This window comes from Pholcus phalangioides, unplaced genomic scaffold (genome assembly GCF_987345545.1).
Source record: "Pholcus phalangioides strain wild (caught in Gottingen) unplaced genomic scaffold, Ppha-v1.0 ptg000011l_1, whole genome shotgun sequence".
NCBI lineage: Eukaryota > Metazoa > Arthropoda > Arachnida > Araneae > Pholcidae > Pholcus > Pholcus phalangioides.
The window spans coordinates 63726709-63754185 of record NW_028301604.1 but is presented as its reverse complement, the minus strand read 5'-3'; the positions used below and the strand labels follow the sequence as shown (position 1 = coordinate 63754185).

At 35.5% G+C, this 27477-nt stretch overlaps 1 protein-coding gene and 2 non-coding genes across 3 annotated transcripts; 1 reads left to right on the top strand and 2 right to left on the bottom strand.

Annotated features, from left to right (window-relative positions):
- Nucleotide 1: 1 nt before the first annotated feature.
- Nucleotides 2-21745, bottom strand: LOC149080700 (uncharacterized). Its single transcript, XM_089239914.1, has 2 exons — nucleotides 21632-21745; nucleotides 2-7229 (listed from the first exon to the last, which is right to left on the bottom strand). Exons 1-2 carry the CDS (start codon nucleotides 21632-21634, stop codon nucleotides 597-599), a joined length of 6636 nt encoding a protein of 2211 aa, XP_089096040.1. The 5' UTR covers nucleotides 21635-21745; the 3' UTR covers nucleotides 2-596.
- TRNAS-GGA (transfer RNA serine (anticodon GGA)) lies at nucleotides 8256-8329 on the bottom strand. Its single transcript has one exon. It is a non-coding gene; the product is annotated as a tRNA-Ser (tRNA).
- On the top strand, nucleotides 8589-8662 carry TRNAF-GAA (transfer RNA phenylalanine (anticodon GAA)). The gene has a single exon. It is a non-coding gene; the product is annotated as a tRNA-Phe (tRNA).
- Nucleotides 21746-27477: the final 5732 nt, after the last annotated feature.

Here is a 27477-nt window from a genome sequence, read left to right as displayed (position 1 = left end):
AAAATCAATTTTTCTCATGAACTTCAAATAAGAAATGTTAAAAAAAACCTAATGAATGAAAATTTTAAATAAGAATTATAGGATACAAAATGCGGCGGAAATACTTTGGACACAATTCAATAAAAAAAATAAACTTTTTAAAGATCACAAATTCCATTTCAAAATAAAAATACAAACACAAAAAATAGAAAAATGATTATTGAATAGTTGAAAATTCATACAAATGATGAAACAACACATAAAAATGAAAAATGGAAAAAATTGAATATCACATCACACATGAAAACATTTCACAAAACACGCAGAAATATGGCTTGAGTTCAGGAACGTTTGCTCATGCTTAAATCTTTGACTCTCATTAGTTATACCCTTGGGCAAAAAAAACTTCAAACACAGCTTTCCATTAACTAGATTAATGTAGTTCGTGGAAAAACTTTAAAACGCAAAAAAGAAGAAAAAAAAAATACACACACACATACCGTCATATAGAAAAAAAAAATTCATCGGGGAAATAATTAGATACTTAGTCAAGCTAGTCACAGAGAAAAAAAAAACGTAACCACAAGTTCGGTCTCACTTTTGTTATGATGTGTATTTCATTCAGTTGCAGTGGCCGTTTCTTCGATGTCAAATAACGTGGGAGTTACAGTTTTGTGGCTTCCACAATTCGTTGTGCTAATAATACTATCACTCGAATCAGTTTTCATATGTACAGGCTCAGCTGTTACTTTGCTAATGCTAATGTCAGTGGCAGATTCAGTGATACCTGTTTTGATTAATTCAATATTTTCTACTTTGCTTTCTTCCAAAATAACATTTGGTTGGATCTCTCTTATTCCCAGTGAGTGTTCGAAGTAAGATGGTGATGTTAACGCATCCACACCATCAGTTAAAGAGGTGAGTGGAGAATTCGACGATGAATTTTCTACTGTAAAATAATCGGCTGAACTGTAGTTATTCGTTTCATGCAGGGGATTGGAAAAGTTTTCTTTTATTTTCGTAAATTCAATAATGCGCGCCTTCGTTTCTTTTGTCATCATCGGGATTGCTATAGGTTCAGGTGATGTTATAAACTCATTGTTCATTTCCTCGGTTACCAACTGATTCAAATTCACTAAATTACTTGAATTATCTTCAGAATTTAGTATCACCGGTAACGACGTGAATGTTGATACAAAATCAGTAGACTTCACTTTGCCATTATTAATTTCCGGACTAGTTTCGAGCTGTGAATTCATTAATAAACCAGATGAATCAATTTCAATTTCAGTATCCGGATTTCTTTTCTCTTCCATTTTAATATCGAGAATTCTTGGTTTATGATCCTTCGATGAGTTCATCACTTTCTCTAATTTCGTTATAGCATCCGCAATCAAAGATCCCACAACTGTGAAGAGCCCATTCGGGGATGTGGTCCCTTTTTTTTCATTGGAATCTTCTGAAAATTTTGTCGAAACTATGGAGTCATTTTTTCGTTTAGCAAGAAGTTGTCCAGATATCACATCCATGACATCAATGTTTGATGCAGTTTGTTCCGATGCTGAGTTGAGATTAACAGTCACACTGGGTGGATTATCAGATACAGCAGAAGTATTATTGTACACTTTTCCATGTATTTGAGAAACCTGTGTCTTGACATCTTCAAATGTGTTGTTTTTAAAATATTCTTCAGAAATTGTTTTCTCTTTTCCAAAAACATTCAAAGAACTAGATGTGTTCCGTTTAAGAATTTTTTCTTCCAAAATGCTCTCATTATTCTCATAGTGAGAAGTTGCATATGAATTTGATGGATTCTCTTCTTGAGCGTGAACTTTTGGAGTTGAACTCATAAATTCTACCATTTCATCAATGCTGCTCGTTGACTTGGAGTCTTCATCCGACTTTGTCACAGTTCTACTCATCACATTTTTCATTAGAGAAAATACAGTTGTGAACAACGCATTTTCTGAAGACATACTGTCTTTGTTTGAGGTTGCAGTTGAGAAAGTTGCTGGAGTACTTGTATAGCTTCCAGCTGTAGTCGAATTGTGATGGCCGAATTGTGAACCAAAAAATGGAGGGTTCTCTTTTAATTTTTCAGAGATTTCTTCTGTGCTGGTAGTAGTCTCTGAAATTGATTTCTGTGAATTTTCAGAAACCTTGAAGTCTGAGAGTGGCACTTCGGTAAAAGTGAAAACAGAGAGACTATCCATTAGCGCATCGTTTTTATTATGGGGAGCAACATCAAGTCCTGGTGATGAAGTGGATTTTTCATCAACCTCCCTGAACACAATTGTATCAAGAAAACCATCAGTGGGGATGAAAATAGCTGGTGTGGATTTAGCTGTGCTAACTATTTTGCTTTTACTTGAATAGTTGTTAAAACTGTTTGTGGTAGTATCGTTATCGGTAGTATTGTTTTTTAGTTTGAGAAAAAGCGAGCTAGATGAATCGTTCCGGGTGTTCTTTTCTAGCTGTTCAGGTTCTGTGATTCCTTCTGACCCACGATTTTCCTTTTTAATATGATTTTCCACTTCGAGCGTTGCGGTAGCTGAACTGACCGGGTTCAAAGTCGAAATAGAATTTTCTACAATATGTAAAGGTACAGTTGTTGAGTTTTCGGGAAAAATGCTTTTTTGTGTAATTTTTCTTGAGTCACTTAATAATGATGTCACGTCAGAAGAAAACATCATTTCATTATTCCCATTATCTTGGAAAGTAGACATTGACACGGCTTCTGTTATCTGAGTAGTTTCAGTAGACATAGGCAAAGTGCTCAAAGAAATTTTCTGGTTCGTGGTACGCTCCTCTGTATTGAATTCATCTTTACTAGTTAACGTAGCAAAAGGTTGTATGGAAATCGCAGAATTCTGCGATTGTTCGTCAATGGCATGCCCACTTCTTTCTTTCTCAAGAGAGCTATTGATTAAGCTCTCTTTTTTCAACTCAGAGGTGACTGTAGTAAAAGAGCTCTTTGAAAAGTTAGCACTATCCGCAGAGTTTGAGGAACGTGTAGATAAAGACATGTTTCGAGTGTCCGTTGTTAGAGTGCTAAGGGACTCAGTCTCAGTGGTTGAATTTACTGACACACTGAAATCGTATACCTGAGTGCTAGAAGAATCCGTGCCATCTGCAAGTGTGTTATCAACTATGCTTATCGGTGTTGAAAATTCAGTAGTCATAATAGATGACATATCGTTTTGACTTTCCTTCATTTCCTCTATGGTAAAATGATAATCTTCTTTTACATCAAGAGGCACAGTAGAGTATTGGGATGGATTGAGAATTTCAGTGGTTGATTTCACAAGTTCAGGAGAAATGTTTTTAGTCGCGTCAAAATTTGTTTCTTCAAATTTCGATGTAGATTTTGCTTCACTTTTCTCAGAAATTGGAAAAATACCTTCAAAATGACTTTTAATCGAGTCATTCTTAGGTAATATAACTCTAAAATTTGTATCACTATTGAAAAAAGATTTTGTGGCATGAGTTTCCGGATTGATTGTAGAATTTGAAAGCATTGGATAAGTATTGGATTTTTCAATAAATGAAATCACCGATTCAGTAGTTGGGTTTGTATCTTTATCAAGTTGGATAGAGTCATCAACTGTCCAACCTGGTTGTGTATATGAAGAATTATCTTCCTGATCAGTATTTCTATCAATTTCAAGAAGAGTGGGCAAGCTTTGAACCATTGGTTCGGTACTTTTTTTCATGGAATAAGGTATTGTAGAAGGTGATATGTTTTGGGTCGAAAAGCTTGTTAATGATGATAACGCAGGAGTTTCCTCAGTTGAAAATGAACGAGTGATGACATCTTTTTCGAAGCGAGTGCTGTCGATGTCAAATTCAAATTCTGTTTTTTCATTCGCATTCGAAATACCTGCACTTGAAGAATTATTAAGAAAATCAGTTTCCGTTTCATTTTCAAGCAAGTTTTCTCCACGTTCGACCTTTACTGTAATAAAGTCATTCCCAGTAGAATTGAAACTTGTATTTAACGCAACCTTTGTGGGTTTTTCATTAGAAATTTCATCCTGGGAGGAATTTTCCTTAAGTACATGCATTCTCTGAATTACAGCATCTGTAGAAACTATTCCATTTTCAACAGCTTGTTCAGTAGAATTTTCCGTTTTCAAAACCTTAGGCTCTCTTAAGGTTTTAGGAAGTCTTTGAGTCTCCGTATTAGTCACATGAAAAGAAGGTTCGAGGGTGTCTGTAGTGTTTTCTCTTGAATTGGCAGTTGTATCACTACCGAATCGAAGCGGAAAATTATTGAGATTTTTTAGTAAAATGTGATGAGATCCATAGTTATAGGTTTCATCCGATGATTTTGAATCATTAAATGATGGTTGTGTCATTTTAGAAGGCTCTTGTTTTTCTGGGTAAAATAATTGATGAGGAGTGGTAGTTTCTCCATAATTGTAAAGATGATCCTCGCTGTAAGGTTGGTAGTTTTCGGCCTCGGATATATACGGGTGCATGACATGGGCAGATTCGGGAAAGCCGTTCTCTATTTGCGCTGGCCCAGCTATGTTTTGGTCATTGCCTACGTAAGGGGATAAACGTTCTCTACCGAAATTTCGATTGTGCTCATATGCATGATTGATATGTGGCGACGTTTGATATATAAACGGAGATATCGAACTTCCGTACGGTGGCACCGTAATATGATATGGGACGGAATCATGGAATGAATGCTGCGGGTAATGTTGCTGTGGAGTTGTGAAAGATATAGGTGGTTGATAAGGGTTCATAGAGTATGAGTTATCATAGTTATCACTCAAGTGTCTCACATTTCCTGAACTTTCATTATAAGCATCACGGACCGGAAGGAGACGGAATCTGACATTTATTGGAGGTAGATGTAGTTGAGTATGCACATAACCGTGAGATATGCTTGGTTTTGGATTTTCACTCGATGGAATGTGACCTGATTGAGAATTATGAATACCGTACTGATTTCGTACTGTTTGAGGTTGAGGCAATGTCATTGTAAAGCCATTTTTCCCTCTACCGGGCTGATAGTAGGTATGAGGGTTTTCGCGTGGAATCGGATTTTTTTCTGCAGAGTTCTGAACATTTACCGAAACTGGTGTACTCTGATCGTCAGTGAGCTCTCTTTCAATCTCATCGCCTCCTCTGGATTTGATACTGTCCGGTTGAATAACTTCCCGACGATGTGCAAAATCCATATTTCCAACAGAATCCTTATCGTCTTGAATTTTTTGAGAAATGTAGTATACAGAATCATTGGGTGTATTGAGTTTTCCGTAAGATGTTGGAGAATTTGTTCTTGAATGAAGTCGGTTGACTCTAGTTGGGCGTATCGGCATATAAGGAAGTTCTGTTTCTTTAATAGCTTCTTGATTTCCATGATGAAGTTTAAAATAGCTACGTTGAGTAAAATGGCTATTAGACACTGATGTTGGATGACTATTGTATCGACGGTGACTAGCATATCCGACAGCATCTTCATCTTGCTTTGCACGAGTAAATGAAGGATGAATAGTTTCAATTTCATGTCTCCGTCGCAGAGGTTCAGTAGGGAAATCAGTGCGTTCTTTACTATTAGCCACTTCGTAGGGATTCTGGCTCCTAGGTACTTGTAAAGGAAACTCATACTGGGACCCAGATACTCGCATGCGATTTGGATTATTTTGGTACATTCGCGTCGTTCTCCGAGGATTTTGAATTGTCTCTTCTTGTTCTAAAGAGAAATCATATCTAGTATTTGTTACGTTAGTTGGCTTTACTTTATCAGCAGCAACTCTATAGGAAGCAGTAGTGGAATTTCTGATGTTCCTATTTGGAATGTGTAGTGGTCTATGAATGCTTATTGGTCTAATGCGGCTTCCGAAAATCGGTTTTGCAGGTACGTTTACGTTGCTATTTACATTGTGTTCAGATAAAAAATCGGCTTCAACGACGTGCTTTCTATTAGTTGTTACACTTGGGCTTGGCAAAGACCTGATCACAGAATAAGTTGTTTCTTTGATGAGATCGTCAGAGGGTGGAAGAATGGAGTGATCTAATGCACTTGAAGATTTGGATATATTTTGGTTCGATTGTGGACGCTTTCTGCTTAACATTCGTGAAACAGAAGCGTTTGGGCGAATCCGATATTCATGCAATGGAAGTCTTTTTCTTTCGGTAGAAGAAGCAACAGCCGTCACATTCATAGAATTAGATGCGCCAATGTCATGCTTTTGAATATTTCGCATTGGACTCACTATACTCGGTCTTCGTGAAATGACACGTCTTTTGATAACTTTAGAACCGTCTCTGATCACAGACACATTTCTCCGATTTGGATACGTGGACAAAATACCTTCATTGGATCCTTTGTTTGCGTCGATTGAACCACGTTCTACTATTTTGGTATCGGATGCAAACGGATTGTTTCTTTGATCGGAATAGGAATTAAACAGGTAACTTTCAGTAGCCATTTTACCATCCGTGGTTAACAAACTGATTTTATTCGCCTCCGTAGTTGAGTGGATAGGTCTTCTAACATAAGTCAATCTTTTTTGAATTCGTGTATTTAGTGGAACTGCATGAGAACCATTTCGAACAGCGCGATAGTTACCCACGTTCCCATTTTTTTCGGCTTGTACTCTTGCTAAGTTTTCTGGAATGCTTTTAAACGATTCATTTTTGATCATGCGATTCATTCGTTGAGTAGGCAATTTTCTTAAATGTGAGGGGTTCTCTTGCGAGTTTTGATTAGAAACAGCTAGAAGCAACTTCATACCAAATCTATTCGAACTCAAATCTTTAGGGTATAAAGCATCTGTTATATTATCAGACCGTGTGAATTCATTAGGAACGAAATCTCCTTGTCTTCGGGTTTCACGAAATGGTTCGATTTTTTTCTCAAGAGAATCCTCACCGAGTTCTAAAGAAGGTTGATCATCATTTTGGTTCTTGTTAGAGGCAGCTGTTACATTGGATATATTTCCTGGTCTCACACGTAGATTCTCAATTTTTTGGACATCATTATTAAATCTACTTATTTCGGATTGACCATTCTTTACATGAAAGTAAAATCCTTTCGCATTTTTCTCATCTTCTACTTTTGGATTTTGCATCATGAAGAAATGAGACCATTTTGGATTCGGTTGAGGTCTTGTGTCCTCTAAGTTTGCGGCACTGTAATTACTTTTTGAATACCCAGCAGTTGAATCCGCTGAAAGTTTCTCTATCGATAGCAAAAATACGAACACAGCAAACAGATGAGTCATTTCGCTCACCTAAAAATAGATAAAAACACATAAGCACTCTTCATTAACGCAGTATATTTCAATTTTCAATTTCAAATTTTTATTTTACAATTTGTGTATATTATTTGAATATTGTCAATATTGTGAATATTATTTTCAGATATATGGTGGGGGGGGGGGGAAGATAGTAGTAAATAAAAATAGTATAATTAACAAAAAATTAATAAAAATGTTAAAAATTGTATAACACATATATATATATATATAATTTCAATTCTAATATTAGTATTAGAATTTTGAAAAATATATTTTTTGGACAACTATCAAGAATTAAAAGAACTTGTAATAATGCTAGGGATTCTTTAGAAGCTTTCTCTGAATTTTTAAATATCTTGAGGGGTTTTTCAACTAGGTAGCTCATGACAAGTGGTTAAAGACGGTATTTGAATTTGGTAGGTTTCATTTTAATTTATTTTCTTCTTCAATTTTTATATTTCCAACTTTTAAACACACTTTTGTGTAAATATCTATTTAATATTTTGCTACTCATGTGATTTTTCATGTTTTTTGGTTATAATTTTGTATTTTCTCATATTTGCTTTTTGACTTCCAAAGCTTGTTTATCGCAAAAATGTTGGGGGAATTGATGGTAAATGTATGCCTATTCTTGGCCTACCATCATTAGAAACATTTTTGCAGTTTGGAGCAATGTGGGGGTTCCCCCTTGAGAACGACCTCCTCATTGATCCATATTATTTTCCTTTTCTTCTAATTTATTTTTTATTTTACGTCTTCTCATTTCACCTCTAATTTCATAATTTTGAGTTATGTGTATAAAGTTGTCTTTTTGGCGCTATGCTCTGACTTTTGAAGTGTTTCAAATAAATATGGTTTTCGTCAGTTGCTCTTTTACAATGCATGATATATATACATAGTGTGTGTTATATCAAGAACAAATTTAAACCACAATGATGACGTCACTCTCCGCTATCATACGAAGGTTTTAACAACTGGTTGTTGCGAAGATATATATTTTGGAAAGAGAGAAAAGTCAACTGCCCCTGCGGGGAATCGAACCCACGTCCTTTCACTTTCCGGGTGAACGCCCTAGACCACTAGACTACAGAGGCAGCGAATTTCTCAATCTTTCCTTGGAGCTCGTGTACACTGAAAGGGACCGTACATGGACGGCCGGACCAGCCTCAGGCCAAGCTCACAACTGCTGACGTTGCCACCAGATGGCGACTTACACAATGATGACGTCACTCTCCGCTATCATACGAAGGTTTTACGTCAGCAGTTGTGAGCTTGGCCTGAGTCTGGTCCGGCCGTCCATGTACGGTCCCTTTCAGTGTACACGAGCTCCAAGGAAAGATTGAGAAATTCGCTGCCTCTGTAGTCTAGTGGTCCAGGGCGTTCACCCGAAAAGTGAAAGGGCGTGGGTTCGATTCCCCGCAGGGGCAGTTGAATTTTCTCTCTTTCCAAAATATATCTTCGCAACATCCAGTTGTTAAAACCTTCGAAATTTAAACCAGTTACTTATACGTATGATGAATAACATAAACTTCAAAATATTTTCCCAGTTTTATAAAGTCAGGATTATACTATGAAATTTTTATAACACTTCAAGCAATCAATAAGAGTATTGGCTACATTCGAGCGAATGTAACCAATATGCTTATTGGTCTTTTTTTTTCAAGTTTTGTAAAAGTTCCTTTATCAAACTTTTATAGTGTAATCCCGGCCTAAGACCGAAACTTTTTTTTTAGTAATGGTTAATTTTATGTTATTAAAACTATACAAACCAGCTAAACTCTTCCAGAAATTTAACCGGAGTCTATAAATTTTTTTTTGTTTTCTTCATCCTTCATCAACGTACATCACGTATGAGATATATAGATTATAACACTTAAGCGCGCACACAGCTTCACTCTATGTTCATACACATAAGAATGCTGTCTAAAATATCGACTGAACACGTATGCATAACGTATGTGAAACAGGTTGAATAAAACAAAAACGTAAAATATTCTGTGGGAATTTTACACTCTAATTGAATGATAGACTTGGGCTTACAGTTTGAATCTGATTCTTGACGGATAGTCAAATACGTACGCACGAACGTGCTCAAACCCATATCTGCGCTAACCACGGACTAATGATAGCAATCTATAGATAACACATCTAAAGATAACTTCTATTGCCCCGAAAGAGCCATAAAAGCCTGGGTGAGATTGTAGGCTAAAAGTCCTTATAGTCCCTTGTCTACGGATGCGTAGTCAATAGTTTGCAATCTCGATTAAATATAATTCAAATTTGCAAACAGCTTCAGAAACAAACTCGTTCATGGCTTCATTCTTCATCTTTCTTTTTGATTAACAAATTTAATTTCAAATAAGTATGAAAGAGAGAAAATTTTCTCGAATTTGATGCTTCAAATTTCAGTATTGAAATGAAGTGTCTGATATGATAGCGGCTTTTTCTTTGTCATGATGTTGTTTTCGAATTACTGGTCAAAATTTATTTTCCCAACATCAAATTTTCAACTTGTTTTTTTTCAATAAATCGGTACAGTTTGCAAGATAACATAAAGTTCCTGGTCAATAAGAAAGTTATGTTCACAATAAGAAAGTATGACAAAGTATATAGAGTCAATAAGAAAGTATGATAAAGTATATAGAGTCAATAAGAAAGTTATGTTCACAATAAGAAAGTATGATAAAGTATATAGAGTCAATAAGAAAGTTATGTTCACAATAAGAAAGTATGACAAAGTATATAGAGTCAATAAGAAAGTATGATAAAGTATATAGAGTCAATAAGAAAGTTATGTTCACATAACCTTCATAATCCGTTATAGAGTTAAAACAATTTGTCTGAAACTTCTAAGTAGGAAAAAATAATTTCTAAAAACTACATAATTATTCCTCTTCAAGGAGTGACGCGGCTTTATTTTATACTTTGATGACCCAATACTTTTTTTTTCCTTGTTTGGGTAAAAAAAAACTAATTTTGCAGTGAGAAACCAAGTTTACGGAGATTGTAAAAGAAAACCGAATTCTATATATATATATATTTTTTTTTAGTGTTGATTATGTTTTATTTATTTTTTTACAGTTGGAAGAGACCATGGAAACCATTCCGTACCAATCTCTATTTGGCGCACGCTTTAATACAGTATTTCTTAGATGGTCGGCTGAAGTTGGTTTTCTGTGGTTCCCAACTTCAAGGCGCAAATGCGAGCCGATCTCCCCGTTAAAAAGTCTCGCCACAGAGAGCAACAGTCCTATAACGATAAATCATTCAATCATAACACTTCATTCATAGTTGGAAAAACTGGTGGCAGATGGCAGCACTACACATAACAAGCATTACAGAGAAACAAAAAAAACTTCACGTCAGGTTTCACTTCACGTACACGCACATTCCCGCATGTACCGATTCATTGGGGGTTCCACGGGGGGGGGTGTGGGTGGGGTGCATGTGTGGTGTAGCAGTAGTAGGTAGGGCCTCCAAAAAATGGCTCGGGGATCCATGATGTTCTTAAGTCAGCCACCTCGTTGGGCAATTTGCCTGTTGTGGCGTTGTATTTGTATTTGTATAAAAAAAATGTAGAGGGGTAGTGAGAGAATGCATTAAATATATCATGGGCAAGAGACATGAAAATTTGGGACAGACTTTTTTTAGCAAATGATTCTTTATTAGTACAAACACAAATTTTGAAGTCACGACAGCCATCACAACAACACGTCTTTTTTTTTTTGGTCCGGGCATCAGGGAGTTAATTAGATATGAAACTTTGCCTAATCATTATGGGGGAATCTCAGTGATTGAGAATTGAACTGATAGCAGATCGTAAATAATTTTAGGATATTTATACCTATGAATATGAGATTTGGTAGACAGATGGGGGGGGGGGGGGGGGAGGAGTTTAGTAGCTGTATACAGTCAGATGAAAAAGTTGCAAAGTTTGAGATTTTTTTCTCTCGAACCCTTTCAAATCTTACAAAATTTCATACTACTGACACTCCTTCTCATTGCGATACTTTTCTCTTGAAATTTATTTCCTTGGAAATAAACTTTGAATTTTCTGCTAAACAACGATAACGAAATTTTTACGTTTCTTAAATTAATATTTAATGCTATCGTATAAGCATAAAAAAATATTTTTCTCGTTCTTAATTACTTAACATAAACTTTATTTTAGATATTTTCATGTTCTATTAACCTAAATGATGATGTCAGTTGCTTAACAAGTGGTTTCGGAATGACCTCACCCGACTGAGGGTCATGCCACACCCCAAACTAGTCCTTGTTCAAGCCACATTTGTAGTGGATATTTCTTTTGTTTGAACGAGAACGGTATAAAGAGGAAAAACAGTTTTTTTCCGCTTCACATATATATTATATATTTATTACATATATATAGTAACAATGGCATTGAGTTCATTGAAGGTTACTCAGGTCCTCAGTTCAGCAAATTTCCTTATCATCTTTCTATTTGGAAGAGACGCATTTTGAATGAGGATGGGTGGTACATTTTATTCTAGAAGAAATGGCTATTTCCGTGATTCTTTTGTTCGCTCTATAAAAAAGTGACCTCTGTGTGAGATCTGTATTTTTTGCATTCTCACAAAGCTACTATAAATTTTCAAGACATTCTCACCCTGAAGCGTGGATATATAATATTAACGACATACATTAGAACCTCCAAACATTTTACTATTTTTATTCGGGGGGAAGGGAAACGTAGTGTGAATCATGAATTCAGAGTTCAGAGGAATTTTCAAGCAATAATTTCTTCTTGAGACATTTAATCCTTTTAAGATTATGCAAAATGAGAATTATCTATCCTAGAGCAAAGAACTACTTTACTTCAATTGATATACAGTGAAACCTCGCTACAACGATACTCGATACGACGATAAATCCCTCTACAACGATAGTTTTCAAGTCTTGTTTGGAAATGTTTATACTCTAATGTTAAACTGCTGCCTCTCGATATAACGATAATCCCTCTGCAACGATTCTTGGTCTGCAGAGTATCGTTATAATGAGGTTTAACTGAATTCATAATAATCCTTTGCAGTTTATTTCAACTCGGTGTACTTGGTAAACGAAAAAAAAAAATTTAGAAAATGTTCACTAGATATAATCTGGTATTTAAGCGTTGTTCAAAAAATAGAGAGAGAGGTAGAATATTTTTTGAAACGATATGGGAATTTAGTTTCTGTATATTTGCAACAGACAACAACAGTTATTAAACTTTTCCAAATTATCTACTGATCAAAAACTTTTAATTTTATTGTTAACGTTGATGTGGACCAGAGGTCTTTAAACTTTTTCTTGTCGCGAGCACTCTCTGTATCCATCATCAAAAGAAGAGCACCCTTTTCGGCAAGTTCGACATACGAATGCACGGAATCAGGATGATTTCCATCCTGGAACGGAGAATTTGTGCAAGGAATTTAATTGGAACATTGATCAAGTGCTAGTGAGCACGAAATCGGTCACGAGCATCGAGCACTCTTTAGGGAGCACCGTGGTGCTCGCGAGCAACGGGATGAAGATGACTGATGTGGACTGTCAATAGGGATTATGCACATACATTCGAATGGTTCTTGGTGAAGCATATTTTTATTTAGGCAAACGCTACTTGTGAAACTCAATACGAATACTGTACTGCATATGGAATCTCAAGACCACGCAAATTTTAATCTCATGAAAGAGAACGTGCTGCCTCTCTGCGCCCAAGAAAAGAGACGGGTCACTTCAAGAACATCGAACGTGTCTGAATGTACATGCGCGTGGCTATCAGAAATGGTTGCTTTGAATGTTAGTTCGCATCAAATCGGATTGGTGTTTTTAGTTTCCATTGCATACTATTCTATCGTTTTGGTGGTTGCTGGTGCTTTTTTTAAAAATATATCATTTCGTCTTACATTATCGTTTGATTAAAGGCAACTGACTACGTGTGGTGAACTTTTTTTTTTTAAAAACAGTGTTTTTAATCATAATACCGTGTAAAACAAAGAAATACAGTGAAATTTCTGAAATATTTCTACAACTATTTGAGATATTTTATATACAGGCTGTCCCAAATTATTTGCACAGGGGATATCTCTGAAACCGTTGACTTTCGAAACATACTTTCAATTACAAAAAGTTTTCAAATGACGTACAGTTACTTAAAAAAATCTCAAACTTTTTTTATCGAATCGTATACATAAAAAAATAAAGAAAATAACGTTTTATGCGCTCCCCGTGTGCTCAAAAACCAAATTAGAAAGTTGTCGTCCTCTCTGCTGATGCCAACAAAAAATTCCATGTTTTTAAGTTCAATATTCACTGAGATATTCGAATTCGAAAAACAGAGGAAATTTGTGAAAAAACATCGTTAAATGCGGATAAAACGGGTTTTTCGCATTTAGAGCTGTGTTTTTTATAATGTAATGGTATATAATGTTCATAAAATTAGCTTATTTTCAGCACTTACGCCAGACACTGAAAACTACAGTATATATTAGAATTGTTTTGGTATTGTATATTGCAGACTATCATCTGTGCAATGAACTAAAAGTTTTAAATTACACAGAATATCCTCTGAGATATGGCAGTTTTTGTGAAACAATACCTGAATTTGGACAAAACAAATTCAATATTTTTTTTCAAACACAGCTATATAAAATATTAAATTCTGGACATATAGACGAGATCCTAGTTCATTGCACAGCTAATGTTATCTGGAACGCTATTGAAAAATTTCATAGGAATATCTTTCATATAGTGTTTGAGAAATTTAGTTTCGTGCCTTTATTTTTGAGGTTTCTTAAATAAGCTATAAACTTGATGGTCCACTAAAGGACCATCAAGGTTATGCTGCGCCAAACAATGATCAAGCGGTATAATGGCTTGTGGTAGAATTTGCGTTATCCAGGTTGCACCAGGAGAAGGCATACTAAATTACAATACCCTGCACCCTCGATAGGTTGATTGCAATTATTGCAGCGAATCCGTCAGAAAAATATGATATTTGCTTTTGGTGAAGTGCTATTTTGCACTCTCTAAAAACACGCTCTACTGCCTTTGCTATTACGATTCGACCACACATTCTATGACCAAAAATGCTTGTTTAGGAGTCTTATATCACCTCTTAAAGTTTGTCCCATGAATTTAGTATTACCCTGCACATATGTATATATATATTATATTTATTCTTGTAATTAACCGAACCACTTTATACACAGGCTGTTGCACCATAATTGACCGAAAAGAATATAAATTCTATGGTTCATACGATTTTTATATATGATTCATATATAAAACGGTTTATCCGCATTTATATAATGCAGTTCTCCCCCCCCCCCATTTTTCTCCGTTTTTCGAATTCGAATATCTCAGCAAATATTGCACTTAAAAATGCAGAATTTTTTTGGCATCAGGAGAGACAGGGCGACAATATTCTAGTTGGATTTTTGGGCACAGGGTGTCCATGTAAAAAGTTAATTAATTTTATTTTAATAACTATGCAACCTCTTTGAACATGAATGACATATCTGAGCACTACACGTTATTTGGGTACTTTTTCTAATTGAAATTTTGCCTCTAGGATCAACGGCTCGCCAGTAAAATTTCATGCGCCCTGTTACCTGTTCACAGAGCATGATTTACATCTCACTAATTGAAAGATTTAGCACAGAGGGTGTGCATAATTTTCCTTTCTTAATTTTTTTACGTATGTAGCATCACAAATCATTTATGACATTTTACGAAACAGCACGTCATTTGGAAACCTCTTGTAGTTAGAAGTATCTTTCCAAAGTCAAAGATATTGTCGAGATATCAGCTGAACAATTTGAGACACCAGTATAATGAAAATTTGTCGAGATTTTCGATTAAAAAGTTGCTCAATACTGGAGAAAAGATGCCAAAATATTCCGATGATGTTTCAAAAGTAGATTAGATAAGATATACAAACTTGCTTTTAATTACACTAGAACAGAGTCTCTTAATTTTCTCAGACCATGCCCCCCTTTGGACCATATTTTCTTATCCAGGGTCCCCACCCTCATCCAGGAAGGAAACCCTTCTAGCTAAATTGAATTTAATTGAAGCTAAATCTATATAATGAACAGAATTTTTTTTAATTAGATCGACCCCTGGGTCAGGCAAGAAATCTAAGAAGCGGGCAATCACCCCTCCCAAGAGCCGAATAATATACGAAAATCAGTCTGTCGAGACAATCCAACGAACCTACACAATAAATCGCCACTCTCTACATATCACCCTGGATTCACGCCTGCCATGAGCTAGAGTTGGGCAAGCTTCTTTCTTGTTAGGGTTCTATGCAGATCCGTCTCAACTTCATTGGTCCCCCGCGGTGGTATATTCTGGGGCCCCATACACAGCTGGAAGTAACAACTTTTATTTGTATGCTTACTCTCGGAGGTGGTAATACCAAATCTTATCATGTAGGCCTCCATTTGGCTAAGACCTCCGGTGATCTAAGCTCTATGGGCTCTGAAAAAATTAATCACATCCCCCCCCCCCCCATATTTCGAATAAAAACTTCATTTCTCCACATCTAAATTTTTTTTAGCTCTCTGTGGACCTTTTAACCACTTGTCATGCCTTCCCTATTACTTAATTTTTCCCGTGGCCCCCTTAAAATATATCAGTACCACAAGGGGGCCATATGACCCCCGGTTGAGAACCACTGAACTAGAATATCAAAGAAAGAGAATTTTTCAGATAGAAAAATCCCAATTATCAAATCATGAATTGTAATCATAATGGAAGCAAGCATGAAAGAAAAAGCCGTAAGAGTTTGGCCATGACCAGAGCCGAAACACACACACAATTATTTCAATTTTTTTTTATTCTCCTTATTTATTCTTCACGATTATTTTTTGTTCCCTGCGATATGTAGGCGTGTCTGAGACACACCCAGACTTTACACCGGAATATCGTTAATCAAATGCTCAATGATAATAGTTTTTATAGTGCGAAAGATGAGGATTTTTAAGCATATAAATTGAGGAATTCGTAAAATAAATGTTTCAATTTATAGGAAAGAATGAAGGATGTCCCTAGATATCTAAAAAGGGAAGTTCTAGTTTATATGTAGCTACTACACACACGTGTTCCCTAATCATTAGATACGGACAGACTGAAGAGAAAATTACATTCCATCACTAAAGAGCATTTAATTATCGTAACACTTGTAAATGAAACGTGGCCCAATTACTCCATTCGCTTATATAGAATTCGAGCACCAACTCAAGGTTTCATACGCTCTTATTCTGAGGTTGATTCAGTTATTTTTTGTCTAATTTTTTTTCTTTGTTTAAAAACGTTTGTCTTGAATGGCCTTTGTAAGGAGCGACGAAAGATAGTTTCAGATCTATAGGAAATACGTGACAAGATTTCGAATGTGCTAACAAAAGATAAGATGGTGATATCATAAAGAAATATTAACTCGCGACTTTTTCCATTATTAAATATTATTACATTGTGTACGTTTTTTTATTTTGAATTCTCTGACGGCTTACTTCAGTTTCATGCTCGGTTATTTTGTATCAAAGGGTATTTAAAGAGATTCTATCACAGAAGAATTTCATTAGAAATAAAGAGATAGACGTTTTTTTAGGTTAGAAGCATTCTATCTCTGAGCCTTTCGAAGAAAAATATTTTTCCCGTGTATAATCTTCACAGATTGACTCATTAAATGATTAAAATTATCGATGCCGTTATTTGGTAGGTTGAAAGATTACTTGCATCGGGGCCTTAACGGTAACCTTCAATTACAACAGAATAAGAAAACTGAAGCACGCGACATCGGTTTCCAACATAAATTGCAATAACTTTTATTATAATAGAAACGACCTTATATTTACAACTTAGGTGGTTTAAAAAGAACTGTGCCATTTGCATGCCCGTGTAGTTTATTTGGATTATTTTGCATTTGTGGCGAGTTCAAGAAATCACCAAAAATATTACCACGCATAAATGACGCAACTGAGGGCAACCGCAAACCGAAACATTTGGTTACCTCGTAGTTGACCTGGATGCCTTGCACGAGACCTACGTAACCCCTTGTCTTGCACCCAGAACTCTGTGTGTGTGTGTACGAGTGTTTTTCTACTCGTACTGGGGTTTTATTTCAGCAGTTTTTTTTCTAAGTGGGTCAAAACGTGAAACCATCCAAGTATTGAAAATATAGTACGAGCATTAATCTTTCCCATTCTTAAACCTCCTAAATGACAAACAAGATTGTTTAAAATTATGTCGCAAAAACCAATTTCAATTTTTTTTATTATATGCTGTAACTTACTTTGTTATTTTTATATTGCCAATTTCACTTCAAACGTTTTAAATTCACGCACAGATTAAGTGATGTTGCAGCACTTAGACTGGCCAATTCACACAAACTCATATTAGTATAATCTGTAAGAAACTTCCCAAAATTTACAGTGTCAAACATCGTTTCTCAACAAATGAAACGGCAAGACTAATTACGCTTTTTTTGTCAAAACTTTCATCTTTAGTAAATAAATAAAGAAATTGCATGAAAGGGATTCAACCGAGAATAAAAATCCAGTTCATTCAGGACATCAAGCCCCAACTAACATAATCAGCATTGCCGGGATTAATATTGTTTTGCGCGTCGACCACTGTGTGATTGCTCACTGATTTATCGCTTTTTTTGATAAAGTCACGTATGGGTTTGATTATCAGGTATAGGATCATATGAGAAGCTTACTTGATTGAATGTGCATATCATGCATCTTTCTTTCATAAAAGAAACCAAAAATTTATTAGTCTTTGCTGTTAAAAGAGGGCTGTAACTAACCATTGAATTATTTAGTATTTTGCAGACATCAGTTTTTTTACATTACGGAAAATTTATTAAAAAATAGAACAGTTGAAACAATATTGTTCAAAATGAACGAAACGATGATCAATTTAAATGGATGAAATATTGAATGACTATCTGAATTGAACAAATCGGAGAATCCTTGCAAATTTTAAGACGAAAAGAAATGCACATTTATTTTCACAAAAGAGTTTTCTTAATAATTTCTTTCATGGACCAACTGATGCTTTTCCGCGAAAAGGAAATTATCGAAAATTTTCAAAATTCTAGCAAGAAACTCATTTTAAGTTTACCAGACCGTGTATTAGACGCTTCTCAAAGAAGCATTTTATTGTTTCTTATTATTTTGGAAGAATATTTTTGCAACACGGTGTTACGCAGAACATTCAACAAATGGAATTATTCACAGAGGGATACTTAAAATTCAAATATTGATATCACTCTTTAAAACTTGAGTGTTCAGTCTCATGCATAATTCAAATCTGAACTGATTGTTATATGTTATAGTTTGTCACAGATGTAAGGATAGAGTTTCTGAGTATTCATAAGAAAGATTGCAATTGACCTAAATATCTCTTATAAGGTCATATTACACATATAAAAAATATTAATTGAGATATTAATTGATGGAAATCATTAAGAAAAAAATTTTATCGAACAAAAACATGATTTACTAGCATATTTATTCAGCACATCATTTGCAAGTTTCATCGAAATTCACAAGAAAATATTCATTAATATATCATTAGATTTGAAATTACATTAACAACTTTGATGTATGTAATGAAAGAGAAAGCACAACGATGCGTCATGCATATTTCATTAAAGCTGATGATGGATAGGCCATAATATTATCGCATCTAAAAATATGCGGTATGAGCAACGGATTTTCACGGGGTTATTGCTGGCTATTGCTAGTGTGAATGTTGGAATACACTGTATAAGAGTAAAACTAATGAAATTTTTAAGTATATCGTATTATATATCATCCACATTCATACAGACTAGATCAATTCCGAAAGATTTTAGCAAGAACGTAGAACCGACAAATCGTCAAGAAATCTACTATCAGTTTAACATTTTTTACTACGCATATGATAAGTCGTAACTACCGCATTGTCTCCTTGTCATCGAAAGTGAACCATCCTTAGTAAGCTAGAAAGCGCCCGCCCACTAAAGGTAATACTTCCTGTTATATGACTGAGTCATTTCACTTCTACTTTGACCCCCTTTTTTTCAATTTAAAGATGAAGACAGTGAAAACCTCTCTTTTGGGCGAACAGTCATTCTCATTCATTTCTTTCTTTCAACAGAGATTGGTCTTCATATAAACAAAAAAAGCGCATCTCCTACACGTAAAACATGTCAATTTGCTTTTTAACTTCGGTTAGCTGTTTTATTCATCCATTTAAATTTTTTTATTGACACAAACATGAAGTGTTTTTGCGCATTTACATATAATCCATAAACAATATTCAACAAACACATCATGATTGCCTTTTCTTTTTTCCTACTATTCCTCATGTTTGTTGATTGAATGAAATTTTGAAATGCTCTTTTGATCGTTAAATCATGTGATTACGGCTATCATGCTATAGACTTTGCTCTCGTCTGGTATTATTTCTTCAGTAGCGTAAAGAGGCGTATACTATCTATCGATTCGATCAATCTTATTTTAAAAAGTTAATTCAAGGCATCAATCACAACCATCCCGATTTCGCCAACGACTTTTTCGTGCACATATTAACCCATTTTATTAATCTTCTCTGAGTCTCACCTGATAACTCATCCCAATATTGTCAGTAAAATTACGTCAATCTCTCGCTTTCCTTTTCTGATTTGTTTGGGTGATTGGTATGATAAAAGTATGTGAGTCATGGAATTTTCGGGGAACAATCTATCAAGATGTTGATATTTAAATTGAATCTCACGAAAATGAGCTACGATTTTATAAATGTCCCAAAGGAATTTTTTTTACGATGAAACTGTGTACCTTAACGGTGGGTGCGGATCTAGAGGAGGCGATGAAGGTAATCGCCCCCCCCCTCCATTAAAAGCCCAATAACATAGAAAAATGAGTCTATAGCCCGTAAAATACAGGATGACAGTGATCATTTATACACAATAAGTCACTCCTTTCCGACTCATCTCGCACTGGAATCGCGCTTGCTTAACGGTACAATTTCTTTGTGAGGATTATAAACCACAATTCGGAAGCCACCTGGTAGGTGAGTGGTTATCGTACTAGACTTCGGCTGTGTAGGTCTGAATGAATGAACGAACGTCAGAACGAGAACTCTACCTCCGAACTTATCCCGCGTTGCCAAGATCTCTTCCAGCCAAGCTTCGTGGTAGAGCGTGGAACATGTGTGTACTTAACAGTCTGAGTGAGTAATATGTGTATGTCTAGGTACGAATCCCTGTTCGGGAACGGATGTGCTTGTAACTAACAATTCCTTGGATATATCACACGCTTTTTTAGGTAAAACGAAAAATAAATGTCTCACTTTTAGGTGATCGATCATGAAAAATATTTTGCGATGGGAAATGATTTCGTTCTGGGGAATCAATCATTATTTTCGACTCGGCTGGTGATGTGAAAAATGTTAAAATTTTCATCATATTTCCACGTATACGCCAGAAATGATCTTTCAGTGTTATTCAGAAATTTATTATTATTCATACACTTCGTCGAGTAAGAAGAATAGCATTTCAGATTGCATGTGACGGTGACATTCATCTGTCACATCAACGACTCACAAAAATGCTTACAGGTTGCGAGGACGAGTGGTAGTTAGATAATAACTATAAATGTCAAAAGTAATATTTATTATTCAATTTCGATGTTGGGTAAATATAATATCGAGTCACACATACATATAAATGCGGGCATATAAATCATACTTTCATTTAACTCACTGAGAGATGTTTTTTATTCGTGAGTTTTTAGTTTTAACTTTCATGTAGAATTTTTCTAGGCAGCTCAAAGATATGGCTTTGAGTATTTAGCGAGCCAGTCTCCGGTTCGATACCCATCTTCACATCCGGTTTCCGATTCTGTGAGTCGGCACCGATACGGATTGGTTAAAAACCTGAATTTCAAGTTTTTTAATCAATCCGTAAGCGCGCCGACTCGCGGAATCGGAAACTAGCATGCACTATGTTTATACCCTAAGCCAGGGGTTCTTATACCCTAAGCCGAAGTTTGGGTCACAGGGCATCCGAGATGGATCGTTCAAATCCACTAGCAGTCAAAGATTCTTGAGCTACTGGTCACGACCCAAACTTGATTTGCATAGGTTCTAGAAATGGGTCGTACAAATCCACTTACAGCAGGGCTTATGGGTCATGATGACCCAACCTTGATTCACAGCAGCATCCTAGATGAGTCGTACAAATAGACATACTAAACAGTTCTGTTATAAATACACTTATTGCATCGCTGGTGTCATGGCTACCCGTACCAGACGCGGGGCCCGGTGCGAAAATCACATTGGGAGGGGGGGGGGGTTGATATATATTAAGAGAAACAGTAAAATTTTATGGTGAAACTTACCATAAAGCAAAATTTGACAGCAGAAGAAATATCCCTTCTTAGTTACTATGCATATGCTTATTCATATAAGCTATCCTATAACATTGGCTTGGGGACACACCAGCCAGACTTTTTGGTCGGTAAATTCCCAGCTTACCTGAAAGAAACCACGAAACTGTTTTATATATCTACTCAGCAATTTTTTTAGAGTGGCTTAATACTTGATCGCTCATATTCGAATTTTGATCGAAGTCATCTTGGAATTATGAAAAAATTATCTACAGTACAGTAGAGTCTCATTTATCCGACCTTCGCTTATCCGACATTCCGTATTATCCGACGTCCCACCAAAAAAGAAAAATTAAACCATCAATTGGCAACAAGAACTATACAGGCGATCGGATGTTTAACTGAGATGAGTCAGACCCAAAGCTGATTAAAGAACCTGCAAAGATGGCGAGACTCAGTAGCGAAAAACGCCACTCGTCAAGAAAGCAGACTATGATAAAAAAAATTTCTTTAAATCATCACAGGACTGAACTTTTTAATATTGTATTTAACTTCAGAATATTCTGTAACTGTAAGTTCATTTTTTGTCAATTTTTTCTGTTGTTTTGTTGTCAAACATGCTTATTAGGTTCATAATGTGTAAAATTATAGCATAGTTTGACGTTTATAGGCTTTTTCTTAACATCTCCCTATCATCCGACTTTTTCGCTTATCCGACGTTTTGCCGGCGCGTTTATGTCGGATAAGTGAGACCCTACTGTAATTATAATTTAAAAAAAAGTACAGTATTTATGAATTTCATTCTAAATGCAAGGATAGAAATGTAGAAAAAATACCACAAGGGTAAAAATTTAAAAATTGAAAACTAAAAACCTTATTTTTTCTTACCTGATTTAAATGTTAAATCTGAAAACCTTAGTTCACATATTTATGAAATGAACTCATTTTTTCCCTTACCTGATTTTTGATTCATCGTGCACACTTTCAGTAAAAATAATCGAACTTTTCCAATATTAAAAAAATATAAATTATGCACTTACTTTTACACATTCTTCCGTGTTTAAGACCATTTCACGTTTTTTCTAATGTAAATGACTTACGCTTCTAAAATGATTGCTGTGAAATACATTCAATTGACCTGGAAAAATTGTTAGGTTACGTTTTTGACAACACTCACCAAGTGGTAATGATGGATTTTGTTCGGTACTTTTCGGTATATATTGTATATTCTGGTTCTGAAGATGAAAATCACAGCATTGTTGTAGAACAGGTGATTGAAGCTATTCAAGATCAACGTGAGCGTTACTAATGGTTAATCATACAATCACACACACATTCTATAATATGTAAGACTAGAGGGGGGCGAGGGGGCAACTGCCCCGGGTGGCAGTTTTAGGTGGGAACAAAGAACACCGTTATAAAATTATCGAATTTTAAAGTTGTGGGGGGTGGCAAAATCATGTTTGCTCCTTGTGGCAAAAATCCTAGTTACGGTCCTGTACATGAACTAAAACGAACGGGACAAAGTTGGATCACATATACAGTGTTTTATACCTCTAATCTCGCTGTTTGTTTCCGAGAAAGAAAAGGGAAAAAATATAACTATTTCTTAGAAATAAATTTTAAAATATGTGGGATTCGTTTTCTCTTTTTATGATAAGTAGAAAAGCGTTTCCAATTGAAATTCTATGACACCTGTTCAAATCAATTTTAGTACCTATCAGACCTACCTGCCTTCCCCTAGCTGCTTGTATGCGGGGTCACAACTAGGAGAAGGTAGGTATGTCTTATGCCCGGACGCTAGACCAGAGGGTGCCAATTTCACCTTTTAATAGCTTCTTCAACATTACACGGAGAGCATCAAAAGGATTTGTTGCAAGGCTGTAAACGTATCTTACGGCCCTTCTCGTATGTAACCACTAGCTGCAACCCGTGGCTTCTCTAGCATGAGTTTTGTAATCTGAAAATTACTCGGTGATGCTTACTTGAAAATGACTCTCCCCCATATAACATTTGAACGCCCCATGACACCCCTGGGGGGGGGGTGAATTTTCAGAAATCCTGCCTTGGTGAGTATCTACATTATAAAATATAACACACACTGACCAAATTTCATATTTATAGTTCAATGGTTTCGGCTCGGCCGTGATTGGCCCATATAACCTTTGAAGCACCTTATGACCCCCCTTAGAGGTTGAAATTTGAAGCGTCCCTCCTTGGTGAGTCTTTACATCACAAAATAAAACTACTGACCAAATTTCATATTTACAGCTCCAGCGGTTTCGGCTCAGTGAGATTTCCCTATGTAACCTATAACCCCCTTAGGGGTCGAATTTCGAAAAACCCCTTCTTAGTGAGTCTTTACATCATGAAACGAAACTACTGACAAAATTTCATATTTATAGCTTCAGCGGTTTCGGATCGGCGATAAGTATAAGCAATGATAAATCTCAAGGAAACAGTTATTTTCCGGATATTATGCTGAGGTGAGCTCGGAAAGAAAAGTCATCACGTCTCCGCCGGGACTCGAACCCAGGCCCTCTTGCATACCGGGCAAGCATGTTACCATCTACACCACTGGAGACACATGAATCCGCCTTCCTAATTTCACGCACTGTGTCGTGAGGCGCTGAAGTAGAGGCATTAGTAGCCTCTCTTAACTTCAGGAAAGCTGCATGCTTGCCCGGTATGCAAGAGGGCCTGGGTTCGAGTCCCGGCGGAGACGTGATGACTTTTCTTTCCGAGCTCACCTCAGCATAATATCCGGAAAATAACTGTTTCCTTGATATCTCTGGCTGAGAAAAAAGCCATCTAATGATAAATCTGTCAAGTCAGGACATATTATTATTATTATTGTATATATATATATATATATATATATTGAAATTATGAACTTTAAAATGCTGTGAAAACTAGTATTCTGTTAAGTTTTACTTTACGAGCAACTAGGCAAAGGAGCAACAGAATTTTAGTGAAAAACAGAAATTTTTTACTCAAACATTAGATAGATCGTCAAATTTTATACATATCATCAAAAATAAATTTTTATACATTCTCAAAAAAGTAGAAGGTGATTCGATTCAGTAAGAATAATCTAATTTCAAAATTATATATTTTTTTAAAATTAAAAACCCTGAAGAATAAGTAACATAAATATAAAGGAAAAATGGCAGTTTTTAGATTATGAACAATTAATGACGCTAGTGTGTCGTTTATGCAGCTGTTTTTGTGAAGAAGTTGAATGGTGACGAGTTATCAGAAAACTTTCTGAGTTCTTTCGTTTCATGATATCAGCCGATAAACACCGTTCAGAGTGTTTATGAGCCTGCTGTTTGGAGTGTATTTAGAAAACAAAGGTATTACAAGACATCAATGCGTGTAACTTACAAGTTCGTAAGCTTAGTGATAAGTAGAGCCCGCAAGTTTAGGCACTAAAAATTGTTGAAATAGGCAGGCAAAAAGGCACTGAAAATGCCTAAAATAGGCACTAAAAAAAGCCATTTATAATTTTTGGAAGGAAGAAAAAATAACTACAAATAACTAAAAACTAAGGTATCAAGGGTCCAAAAACTAGATGAAAAATCGATTGCACTTAATCTGTCTATTGTTTTAATCACAGTGTATAATAACTATTATACACTACTACTAACTAACATTATTATCCATGTTAAATTTATTTCAAGTCCAAAATAAAACGTTACCAGAACCTCAGGATTAGGCCAATTCCAGGGCTACCATTACCATACGCGGAGTCTGTAGGGATAATGATCTGTGGGGCTCTCTCGAGTTGCGAATGATTCTCGTTTATTTGTTGTATCATTTTGAATAATCATTGTTATTTCTATAGTTGAAACATGGCTATCTCTTTGTCATTGCTATTTTTATAAAAAGAAAAAAATTAATTTTTTTATAATACCACGTGCGCGGGACTCCTTCAAGCATGGGGCCCTGCGTGACCGTATCTATCATACACCCTTGAGGGGGAACTCTTGCCAATTTAATCGAATACTAAATATGTATGTTTAATAAATAGCCATAGTTGTTTGCAGTGCATTTATGTTGCAAAAAAAAAAGTAATAATAATAAAACCAAAACAACATGTGGCGCCAGAGCTCTGTCTGCTCCTACTCCGCCTTCTATGAGCAATGGCACCAATTCAAGACCTCTTGGGACAATCATCGGTCTGCTATACACATACAACGCAGTCCAATGCCTGAACGAGACATATTATGTGAAGCCTGTGGGAAAACAAATTTATAACTTTCCTCTGCTTTTCTAACATGGGCTGCGTTCATCTGAAACAAAATTATTCACGTCTAACACTATTCGGTCAAAACAAAATTAATGCATGCAAACACCAATCTCTCAGATCACTTAGTTGCGTCTAAATAGGGCTAGAAGGGAAGGGGCCTTTCTGATGATAATTAATGCTGAGAGTTGGAAAATTTAAAAAAGAGCGATTCTTTTGAAGTTTTCAATGCCCAAAATATCAAAGTTTTACAGATTATGACCTCTGATATTCACTAATAAACTTAAAACTATGTTGAAACAGACATTTATGGGACGAAAATTTAAAAAAAAAAAAAAAATTTTTACCGGAAAAAGTTTGAAAATAGGCAAAAAAAGAGGCATTTTTTCTATGGCATTTTGCCTGAACTTCCGGGCTCTAGTGATAAGCTATATCAACTGAAATTCTGCTTTTTATACACAAGATGCTATGGAGGTAGACAATTTTTCGCATCTGATTTTATTTTTTTATCTGATAACGTGGTTTTGCAAGATTTTTCATATTTCCTTAACATTATACATGTGACTAAAGGAAATGATATTGACCATTAGTTAAAAAAAATCCAAGCATTTTCCCTTTATAACCATGCATTACTCATGATTCTGAGTCGTTAATTTGAAAAAAATATATATACAGTCGAATCCCGATGTAACGCCACCATTTTATCGAATTACAAATTAACGTGTGTGATTCTTATAAATGGAGGATTTGTTCACTGATACACTTTGGCGTTAAGCGGGGTTGGTGCTGAATCGAGGGGAGCTACAATGTGGTTTGACTGTATTTATATATATTACTTTGGAATCGGATGATCCTTTCTTACTCACCCTGCATATATATTAATTCTCTGAAATATATTCGCACTCAAGTCATGGCATTTTCAAGTTTTGTAACAAATTGAACACGACCCTGAAATGCCAAAAAGTTTATCATAGGAAAATGACAAGACAAATGGATAAAGAAATTTATTTCCTACGAATATGGATTCGAAAACTTCATTTGTTTTAAACATTCAAGGTTTTTTTTCTCTCTTTTTATCAAAAAAAAAAAAAAAGTGATTCTAGTGAATTTTCCTAAGATTACTTTGTGCCATCAGATGTCACAGAAAATGTTAAAAGGGCATAAAAAAAACTATTACGACTAAAATCTTTTTCTTTCGTTTAAAGAGCCTAGTGTAAAACACATAAGCGAAGAGTGTGTATGTATAGTAGACAGATGACATATCGGGGTCAGCGGGAAAAGCCACACGAGGATACACATCACCATCATCCACACCGGCTTAGTAGACAACGGGGAACGTGACTAGACAAGATTCAGAGCGTAAGAAAAAAAAAAAAAATTAAGATTGAATACTACGCATGATTCCACCTGTGAAACGTGTACTTTGTAAAAGGACAATTGTATGACAAAATTTATATCTTCCTTACAAATATCTTACAACCAGAAAAAGAAGAAACTTCTGGGTCCCTCAAAAGGAATTGAAGAATCTTTTCATTTGTCCTTTTCTTAGTTCCGCTTTTTCGAATACATGGGTTAGAAGGGTATAAGAACCTTTGTTGTCGAGACCTAC